The sequence below is a fragment of the Macrotis lagotis genome, chromosome 7, assembly GCF_037893015.1.
Source record: "Macrotis lagotis isolate mMagLag1 chromosome 7, bilby.v1.9.chrom.fasta, whole genome shotgun sequence".
Classification (NCBI taxonomy): Eukaryota; Metazoa; Chordata; class Mammalia; order Peramelemorphia; family Peramelidae; genus Macrotis; species Macrotis lagotis.
In genome coordinates this window covers 170,967,038-170,978,618 of record NC_133664.1, presented here as the reverse complement: position 1 = coordinate 170,978,618, position 11,581 = coordinate 170,967,038, and the positions used below count along the sequence as shown (strand labels likewise).

Below are 11,581 nucleotides of genomic sequence, written 5' to 3'. Positions count from 1 at the left end.
AGCATTCAGGCTGCTCTTGCCATATGACTGATTCACTTCTCCCAGTTTTAGATCTCCTGGATGGTATTTTTATGCCCTTTCTTAAGCACAGGTAATTGCTGGTAATTTGCTGTAGCTTGTTCATGCACACCTATAGTGATCTCACCATCTCGTTATTGATCTTTGCTAGACACCCCATTTTCTTTCCTTGAGGATGGGGTGGTATTTACCCTATGAATTGTAGGGTATCACTAGAAGAATACTGGTGCTAAAAGAATGTTTTTGTTTTGAGTCTTTAAGAAACTTATAATGAAATCCACTCCATTTTCTTATTCCTATTTGGACCAGCTCAGTGGACTGTCTAATAATCTAAATAATGGGCAGTCTCTATCCACTTTGTTTTTTCTTTTGTAAACTTGTGAGCATTGTGAATCTCATTTAAGTATAGCTGATGCATTGGTGTCACCTTGCTGAACCCAGAACATTTAATGCATTTTGCTCTATAGAAACAAATGCTGTTTTTTGTTTTGGTAGTCAAGTAAATACCGTATTCTTTGACTCTTAATAGTGTGAAAAAGTCAGGTTGTTTCCTTTTCATAATTTGATCAAAGATATCCTTAAACCTCCTGAAGGGCAAGGACCAGTTTTTTCTTTATTTGTATCCCCAGCCCTTAGTAAAGTGCCTTGCCTATAAGGTATCTTAATGCATTTCCCAATTTCTGTATTTTTGTTAGTGGCAGTCTTCTTCCAGTCAACATCCCACATCAAAATTATACCTTCTTCATGGGGGTGGCTAGGTGGCGCAGTGGATAGAGCACCAGCCCTGGAGTCAGGAGTACCTGAGTTCAAATCTGGCCGCAGACACTTAATAATTACCTAACTTTGTGGTCTTGGGCAAGCCACTTAACCCCATTGCCCTGCAAAAACCTAAAAAAAAAATGTATACCTTCTTCAATCATATTAGCATCACCCTAGTTCTGGTTCTTATCACCTTTCATTAGGATTTTATAATACATCCCCCTACCCTTAGCCTCTTCCATTCACAAATCCATTTTTTCAGTATCTGTCAAATGGTTCTCTGATGACTGCCTCAAGGTTAAATTTAAGCTTTACATAAGGAGCCCTTTGTGATATGGCTATAATTTAACTTTACAGCTTTGTTATTTCACAATGTTCCCACCAAATTAAGTCTACTACCTCTTTCCATTTCTCATCTCACCTTCATACAGACCTCCCTTCATCAATATCTGATCAAATACTCTTCCATCAAGGAAGAATGCAGGTGTTCTTTTCCGTATGAAAATTTCCTTGATCTTAATCTGAAAGTGATTTCTCTGTCCTCAACTTTCTCTAGGACAATTTGACTTAATATCTCCTTTACCCATATTCTTTGACATATATTTTTCATAGTCTTACCTAAACCAATTAGATCATAAAAGCCCAAAGGATCAAGATTATACATATTTTATCTATGCATGCATAATAATGGCTTTTATGTATATGTATTGTATATTCATTAACCTAAGTGAATTCTAATGGTAAAATTTCAGCCTAGAATTGGGCAGGAAGAAGTAAGCTTCCTGGATATAAATGGAAATTATAAAGCATTTTTAATGATTCTAAGCCACAAAATCTTATTTTTTTTAAAAAATCGCCAATAGTCATGGTGATGATTTTTGCCTATGAATAATGGGATATCACAATCCTTACTGGATCAGAAATGTCCCCAAAGGGGAAACATGATTTACATTTGAGAAATGTTATGTATGTGTGTATGTATGTAGCCAGAAAACATGCTGAAAGGGAAATGGATTATATAGTAAGAGTAAGAAACAGAAATAACAATGTCAGTGTAAATAATGCACCCATAGAATGTTACAAGACTTAGAGGAAGGCCTCTGGTACATTGAGAAAATCTTTTGTGGAATATCATGGACAAGAACTGCTTGGGATTGAAAGGAATAGATGAACTACCATCTGTACCATTGGAAGAATACGTTTATCAGTAAGATCACATATTTACTGAGGCATTAAATTGCTGTCTATGTGAGAGATGTACTTCCTTGAAGCTATGTTCTGCTTTCCTGCAATTCTTTCTTTAGTGAAGAAAAGGCAATGGAGAACAAGTGGGATTTAGCCTTCCTCTCTTAGATATGGATTTCTCTTCCTTGGTGTGGATCACAATCCTTCAATGCCTGCTCATACTGTGATTTTTTTGCCTATATTTTAATAGATTCAGAATCTAATTTTATTATAGCAGTGCTTCCTCCACTGACACAGTAAATCCATAGCAGATTGCTTCAAGAATCACTGAATTACCTTGTAGTCAACTTGATGATTAGTCTCTCTAAATGTAGACTAGTCTGTGGACAATAGATATACTTTCTATTAAGGATCCTTTATTGGAAACCTTTCTATCATATAACCTCTTTGATCTTGTCATTCACTAACAATAGGCTTTGAGATCCAAGGATCAATTCCATATAATGATGAGGATTGAAGGATTTCAGTGCAAATTACTAATCATATCTTTCTAGGGTAGGACATGGAAGTCCTCTAAAACTCTATAATCCTAAGTTCTTCTATTTTAATAACTTCATTGGTGGCAATAGCAATAGGGCTATCCATTTATTATCCTTAGTTTTTACTACCATGATTGACTCACCTTTTTCAGTCTTGATGATACCCTAAGTTATTGGTAATATCGTAAATCCATATATTTATTTTCCACTGCCTTAATGTGAGCTGCAATTTTGATTCTTTGGAGAGCACGCTTTTCCAGGATACGTTTGCTTCACCAGGATGCTATTTAATAGGTAGCTTTTTGTCTTAGGAAATAACATATCAGTCACTGAAAAATATTGTACAACTTCTGGGTGCAATATATTTAGAGCTGGAAAAGATGTTAAGTATTATCTCATCTAACACTTTCCTTTTACAGATGAAGAAAGTAAGGCCCATAGAGATGAAGTGATTTATACAAAGTCAAGTAGAAAATGGCAGAGTGACATTATAAGTTCCCATGACTCCCAAACTGAACATTGTTTTTAGTCATTTTATATTTAATCTATTGTCTTCCTATTCATTTCTGGGCCCATTTTATCATCAGTGCCTGAGACATATGTACTGATAAATGTATCTTGGTATAATGGTTTCTCTGTGTAACCACAAGTCAGTCTGGCCTATTCACATTCCTGATCCACACTCACTTTTCCTCCATGGAGTCTGTATAGCTACATAGTTCACTGAACAGGTACTATATAGTATCTTTGATAATGTCAACACAGTCATTCACATAGAGGAACATGCAGAGAATGTTTATCCTTTATAGCAGGGATTCTTAAATTTTTTTTGCATCACAGATCTCTCCAGTACTCAACCAGTATGGACCCTTTCTCAGAAGAATGTTTTTTTAAATGCATGAAATTACAAAAAAAATTATGGGGCAGCTAGATGACACAGTAGATAGAGCATTGGCCCTGGAGTCAGGAGTATCTGAGTTCAAATTCAGCCTCAGACACTTTATAATTACCTCACTATGTGGCCTTGGGCAAGCCACTTAACCCCATTGCTTTGCAAAAACCTAAAAAAAAATTACGTTGAAATAAAGATGTAATATTCCCTCATTCAGTTTTACAGAACCTTCAAAATAACTTACAGGCAGCCCTTCCTCCCTCAATCCATTGGACTCTAGACAAAACATCCATGAAAGTGGCTAATATCTTTGGTGGGTAGATCTTCTGCTTGTCACTATCAGAGGGTCATTGAAATATGATACCTCTAAAGTTGTATCTAACAAGTAATTTTGTATGATCTTAGTATATACACACAGGTAAAAACTGTTAAGAGGACCACATTTTGCTCTAACAAGGCAAATTCTGGCAGATCCTGTTCTGTGTCTTTCTTCCCCCCTCACAGTTGACCAAAAATGCTATAGAATAATTTAGCTTAGCTACTGCCTCAAACCAAAGCTTTCTGCAGTCCCTTGACTTTTTGGTGGTTTGTGGTGGTTTATCATGAACCTCTAATTCTAATCCCATTTTGCTTTCTGACATGTCTTATTGCTTGGCAATAAAAGCAAGCTCTGGGTAAGGTGGTTTCAATGTTCAATTGACCAAATTATAGGTTAAATATTAAATGTCTCTTTATTCATTTACAATATTTTTAATCTATTTCTGGCCTTGGGGCCAGCAGACCTGAGTTGGGAGTCTTACACATAATGGTGGTTATGCAATCCTGAGAAGTTAATTTCTCAGTGCTCTAGATACTTGTCAGTCTGCACTGATAAAGGGAGTTTACTCATACTAATCAAGTCACCGGTATGGTCTCTATCACTATTTTGTTTTTCAGACATTTTAAGGTTTGGAACTGTTACTACAATATAGTGTCATGCCATCTTTAGCTGACTAATTTTAGTGTTTATTTTGAACTTTACATTTGTTAAATACCTAATAACTTTATGTTCCATGTACTATTTTCCTGCTCTCTAGGAATTTGTAATTTTAACAGGCAGCAAATATATAATTGTAATATTATACATATTCATAAATGAGCTCTGCAAAAGTATGAGAGAGAGAAGGGAGGGAGATAGCAGAACAGAAAAAAATTGCCATTTCCTCATAAGCTTCTTTTATGGATCCTGAGATTAAAACTGCTCCATAGAAGGAAGAAGGTTGCTTTGAGCAAAGTCAAATATGATTTAAGACCCTAGTAGCCACTTTTCCTGGTTCCTAAAGGAAAGAGAGAGACTACCTACCTTCCCCTTAGTTATGGATGGGTTCAAGTTTCCTGAGAAGGGTCTCAAAGCATCTTCTTGCTCTATTCAGTTTCACCACCTACTCTTTACATCTAGCTAGTTATATTTTGTTAGAAGTGCTTGACTTAGCACTAACATTAATCACAGCCATTTAGGTGAAATGCTGGACATTTGTACCCACACTATTAAGAGTATGCATATTGTTAAATTCCATTCATGTAGGCTCAGACTTATAGTGAGTTTGGTGCTCAAATAGCATGATCAATTCTCAATTAAAAAATATTAGCAGGAACACTTGTTGCATCTTCCAAAAGATAAGGAAACAGCTATAGTTACATAAACTCAACCCAAACTTTAATTCTCATTCTGAATAGCATTTTATTTCGGTTGATTTCTTAGTAAACAAAAATTAACTTAAGTCTTTTTTTTTTATTTTTTCTTAGGTTCTTGCAAGGCAAATGGGGTTAAGTGGCTTGCCCGAGGCCACACAGCTAGGTAATTATTAAGCATTTGAGACTAGATTTGAACCCAGGTACTCCTGACTCCAGGTCTGGTGCTTTATCCACTGCGTCACCTAGCCGCCCCAACTGAAGTCCTTTTAAAAACGGGAAATGGGGGTGGCTAGGTGACACAGTGGATAGAGCACCGGCCCTAGAGTCAGAAGTACTTGAGTTCAAATCTGGCCTTGGACACTTAATAATTACCTGGCTGTGTGACCTTGGGCAAATCATCTAATACCACTGCCTTACAAAATAAAAAAAGTGAAAGTATTATCTGATGCCTTGTACTCTGAGAAAGCGTACGTTCCAAGTTAAAAAAAAAAATCAAGATCAAGCCGTGCACAGTATTCCAGTGAAAGTAAGATTCTGTATTAGGGCAAGAAGAGGTTCCAGATCCATCCCATATGACCTTTTTATTTTGTGTGGTGTCCAAAGACAAGTGTAAGTACAAGAATAATAGGTCTGTCCCTATTGTCACCAGAGATCACCTGTGCCTTGGAGTGGCATTCCAGGGTGACTGCCTCCAGCAGGGGGAGACACAGATCTCAGGAGCAGAACAGGGTCTCAGTCTGAAGCCTTCAGATGAATATGGGAGGCAGGAATTTGTGACCAAAGTGAAGCCTACACTGAACCAGCAGAGCTTTTCAGCTAACTCGGAGGCTAAATCCACCTCTGAAAAGGAATGGAGAGCTTAGAATATAACAATCCAGAGAACAAAACCAAGAATTGCCCAGTAGAACTAATGCCATGGTGGGGGGGGGAGTAGACCTTTAATGAAGTAAAAGACTGCAACACATTCCTTTTGAAAAGATCAGAGATGCAGGAATCATGCGAAACTTAAAAGGATAAATGGCTTACATTCAAATATGGAGAGATGGCATGTGCCTCCTAAAAATTAAGGCACGGGGGGGGGCAGTTCTAAAACAAGTGGTTCTATTACGGAAGAATCTGCTAGAGGGGTAGGGAGGAGAAAAAAATTACATAAAGTACAAGTAGGAAGGGCAGCTTGGGGGAAGCAGTGGACATGAATCTGAACTAATCAAAGGAGGGAACACACAGTTGGGAATATTTCACTCAAAATGTAAAAAACAGGATTATGATACAGGGTATATTGAGGGATTAGCCCTAAACAAAACAATTTCTAAGGATGTATGAAATTAATATAATTTAGCTCTGATAAATAGGTGGGAAAGGGAGGGTAAAGTACCCCCATCCATTTGAGAATAGCTAAATGTGATAGGAATACTATTGTGTTATAAGAAATGAAATGGTTTCAGAGAAATTTGGGAAGACTTATATGAAAAAATGCAATGAAAAACAATTTATACAGTAACATTATAAAGACAAATAATTTAGAACTGATCAAGTCATTACAAATGACTTGAACCAGAAAGAATGAATTCACCTGCTGTTCAGGGGTGAAGAACTCAAGTGCATAATAAAAACCAATATGGAAATTTGTTTGGCTAGGCTACATATGTTGTAACAAGCATTATTTTCCCTTTTCTCGATGAGGGGTGAAAGGGAAGAAAAAGGATAAGGAAAATGGATTTTTGCTGATTTAAAAAAAATTTATTTAAAAATATTTAATCTCAATCACTTAATATTTCACATTTTCTTCTAGGTCTTTGTTTTCTAATGGACTGCTTCTAAAATAATTGTTCTGGACTGCCTTTAAGGCTTTTTTTTCTATTTCATAAAATCTCTGAGGAAGCCTTCATAGTTGTTTTTTTTAGGGTTTTTTTTTTGCAAGGCAAATGGGGGTTAAGTGGCTTGCCCAAGGCCACACAACTAGGTAATTATTAAGTGCCTGAGGCCAGATTTGAACCCAGGTACTCCTGACTCCAGGGCCGGTGATTTATGCACTGCCCCTGAAGCCTTCATATTTTGACCAAAATTCTAATTCCAAGATACTCAAGAACTAGATGTATTATGCTTTCTTTGAATTACTATATTTTCACCTGTTGCTAACTTTGAATATAGAAGTTGTAAATGCTCCCTTTTGGGAAGTTCAGCATCAGGTGTTGAAGGTATTTCAAAGTCTGAGGAGCTCTGAGAATCCACACTTGTGCTAAGACTAAACATTTTTTTTTCCTCTTCAATTGCACACTTCTCATAACTTACTGTAGTTGTTCCAGCAGAAGTAGAAGCAATATTTATATCCTGAGCTCTGCCTTTCCAATCAGAGGAAGTGTCTTTTGGACCAGTTATATTTTGGTCCAGCTGGCATGCAGTGACATGCTCTCTTACTCGGGAGCCACTTTTGTTTAAAAAAATGAGGTCACCACAATTCCTTTCCTGAGAAGATAATAAAACAGTATCTGACTGGCTGTCCCAACCTTGGCTTTCTTGCTCTGATATGTGTGTAGATTGAGAAGAATTCTGTGAGGAAATGTGAGTTGAATCTCCATCAGAATCACTGAAAAGTCTTGGTGACTGAGACCCACCTGCCTCTGTAGAAGAAATTAAATTTTCTGAACTATCATCTGGAATGTCAGCATTATTTTTAAAGAAAATTTTCCAATCTGGTATATCCAATTCCTGTTGCTGTACTGGGAGAGAATTCAAGTCCCCATGAAAAAAAGTTGAGGTTTCTGATTGTTCCTCATCCTCACTGTTGGATTCTTCACAGTCTACATAGTTTGTCATAAGAGAAGACCATACATTATCTGTTCTGCAGCTTGATAGGCTCAGTTTCTGTTGTGCTGGATATTCACAAGGTTCAGGTTTGACAGGGAGTGAGAGAGGCTGGAAAGTCTGTTGGTTTGGGGTCTTGTGTCTCAAAGGCATTTGAAAGTCTTCAAAGAGATCTTCATCTTCATCCTCTGTCCATCCCATCCGGGGAAAAAAAATGATAAAGGGAAAGGTTTATGAAAATTACAACACAACACTTAATTTCTTATATAATGCATTCAGCTTTATCTTAATGCATCATAAATTCTCTTTTATGAAGAGTAGAAGACTTTATAGATACTAGTGTTCCCCAGCTCTTTTAGATAATTTTAGAGCTCAATACCATATCTTTGTGAATTACGTTAGTTTGAAAATATTTTTAAACTCAGTTTAACTATTACAGCCACTTATACAATGACATTAAGATCAAATATTTTGTGCATATGCTCTATCTCAACTAGACTCTCCTTTTTTTTGGATTTCCATTACCCTTGTACCTTGCATTATAGTAAATGTTCAATAAATACTGGGTTGATTGGCTGATTAAGCAGACATTTAGTCTATAACTTAAATTTTAAATATTAATAAGCCCTACAAGTGTTAAAATTGTTACTACCTGATGCAGTCAAATTAAATATATTTTAAAACCAGATATGTCCAATCTTGAAAATCAAACACATGCTCCCAGCATCTTTCAGAATTCTTTGACTCAGACTTCTAACCATAAGAGTTAAAAGAAAAGTTGAAGAAATGTTGCATAAAGAAATGCTAAATAGACTATCCTACAGTGACAGAACAGAGCTGAGGACAAATAAAAAAATGGTTCCCTAACATTCATCAAATAAAGGAATTAGACTAGATCAGTATCATGAAACTCAAATAGACATGGCAACTAAATCTTACATAAGGATACCGTCATAAGAAAACCACATATTAATTTTAGTTATTTTTATTTTGTTAAGTACTTCTCAATTACATTTTAATCTGCTACCTAGTGGTGGAGGCCACAATGTAGTCCAATTTGTTGAGAGTCCTGGAGTAAATGACCTTTAAGGTACCTTTCCAGCACCAATGCATTAATTATATTAGTCATCAAACATCAATGTCAATGATTTTGCAAATGTAGATTTCTTTTTACTAGTTTACACATATAAATCATTAGAAAATATTTTGGGAATGAAAATCTACTGATGATAATGTCAAGTGTATAGAAGTCTTGACCTATGAACTGTCATCAAAATATAAACTTTACCTAGTCTTTATAATGTTCAACTACTGTCCATGAAACTACCATTTACAAAGATGTTTTTTCTTTGATCTTGGATTTTACTTTTATTTTAGTTTCTTAGATAAAACTAGGCTCCATAATACTTTTGCATCATAATTTTGTAATACTGCTAGCTTATTAATATGTATTGCTGGTTTAGTACACATTTTTTTTGGCAAGGCAATGGGCTTAAGTGGCTTGCCCAAGGCCACACAGCTAAGTAATTATTAAGTGTCTGAGGCCGCATTTGAACTCAGGTACTCCTGACTCCAGGGCCAGTGCTCTATTCACTGTGCCACCTAGCTGCCCCAGTAGTACACATTTATTTTAAGAAAAATGTGGGTTAAGGCATTCTCTGGTATAATTTCCAAACTTGTGGAAGAACTACTCATAGAAAATGATGTGAAATCATTCTTGGAAGTGACAGGTGAAATTTAATTACACCTCAGTATTTTGGCTCAAAAGTACCTTCCTATAAACATGCCTATTTATAAATATACGTCATTAGTTTCAAAAGAAAAATTATACATTAAAACAATGGAAATTCACATTTTTCTTTATAAGGAACTTAGCTGACTAAGTTCAGAACCTAAAATTCTTTATTCTGCTTCAAAATTAGCTCACTTCTCTCTTTAATTGGGAGAGGAAGATTTAAAGCATCATTTTTATTATTTAAATCAGTGAGTTTTCTATCATACTGAAGTTCAACCAATGTCTGAACAAGCTAGTGTACACATAGCTAATGAATGATACCAGTATAACTCCATACTGCCTTGGTCATTTTGTAATGCTTGTTTCCAAGAAATTCAAAGCACTAAATAAACATTTAACTTGATGACATGTTTATAAGCAAAAAAGAGATCCAATTCAATCCTTATTTTATAGATAGAAGAAACATATAAAATTGTTTTTCCAAGAAAAGCAAGAAGTAAATAAAGTATGAGATCCTGTGTCCTCTCCAAATGATATTATTCCACAAAATACAGCTTTCCTTAGGCAAATGCACTGAGAACCCAGAAATATTCCCTTTACCTGATTCTAGGTATGTTGTTCTGGCTCTCTTTAACTTGCCAAGTGGTTTATACTTTGCTTCAGTACTCTTGGAAAAGGCCCGGCATAATGGTTTTAAGCTGAAAAGAATCAAAATATATGTTATAAACACATTTTTTTCATTTTTTTTTAAGATTTTGCAAGGCAATGGGGTTAAGTGGTTTGCCCAAGGCCACACAGCTAGTTAATTATTAAGTGTCTGGGGTCGGGTTTGAACCCAGGTACTCCTGACTCCAAGGCCAGCGCTCTATCCACTGTACCACCTAGCCGCCGCCCCCTTTTTTAGATTACATTTTTTTATTTCCAAGACTTCTAAATTAAAGATTTTATTTATTTTGAGTTTTACAATCCCCCCCCCCCAATCTTACTTCCCTCTCCCCCTGCACAGAAAGCAATTTGTCAGTCTTTACATTGCTTCCATGTTGTACATTGATCCAAATTGAGTGTGATGGGAGTGAAATCATATACTTAAGGAAGAAACATAAAGTATAAGAGATAACAAGATCAGACAATAAGATATGTTTTTTTTTTCCTAAATTAAAGATAACAGTCCTGGAACTTTGTTCAAACTCCACAGTTGGTTCTCTGGATACAGATGGTAAGAATAAAAAGCTGCAAATTGTCCCTGACTGTTGCACTGATGAAATGAGCAAGTCCATCAAGGTTGATCATCACCCCCATGTTGCTGTTAGGGTGTACAGTGTTTTTCTGGTTCTGCTCATCTCACTCAGCATCACTTCATGCAAATCCCTCCAGGCTTCCGTGAATTCCCATCCCTCCTGGTTTCTAATAGAACAATAGTGTTCCATGACATACATATACCAGTTTGCTAAGCCATTCCCCAACTGAAGGACATTTACAATGTAAAGACTGTCAAATTGCCTTCTGTGGGGGATGGGGGAAGGGAAGTAAGATTGGGGAAACAAAACTCAAAATAAATAAAATCTTTAATTTAAAAAAAATGTAGTTATCAAGCATCTGAGAAAGGAAACATTGTTTTATTATTACCATGCAAGTCTGTGCCTAATAAAACTTTTTTTTTAAAAAATGAAAGGACCACAAAAAATATTGATCTCATCTAAATTAGAATTTAGACTACCACTACAAATAGCTCCTAGGGCCACTATTCTTTGCCAAAAAGAAAGGTGAGTAGCTTGTTTGGTGTTAAGATCCAATGATCTATATATCCCTTATATTTTTATGTTCAACGAAGTCCTTCCAACAGTTTTCCTAAATATCTTGACCATTTAGGACTCTACATTCCAAAACTCCAATCTACTTTTGTAATTAAGCTTAAAGTGAAGACTGACCAAAAGTCAAAGATTTTTACATTTTTATCTCAGCTTTTTTCTCATA

General features: G+C 35.9%; 1 protein-coding gene across 1 annotated transcript in view; it reads right to left on the bottom strand.

Annotated features, from left to right (window-relative positions):
- Window positions 1–1,518: 1,518 nt before the first annotated feature.
- Window positions 1,519–11,581, bottom strand: part of DCLRE1C (DNA cross-link repair 1C) — a 43,781-nt gene continuing 33,718 nt past the window's right edge. The window contains exons 13-14 of the mRNA XM_074194071.1: window positions 10,208–10,305; window positions 1,519–8,060 (exon numbers count right to left, since the gene is read on the bottom strand). Of these exons, the coding sequence (XP_074050172.1) occupies window positions 7,150–8,060; window positions 10,208–10,305 (1,009 nt within the window). The 3' untranslated portion in view covers window positions 1,519–7,149. The remainder of the gene's footprint in view (window positions 8,061–10,207; window positions 10,306–11,581) is intronic.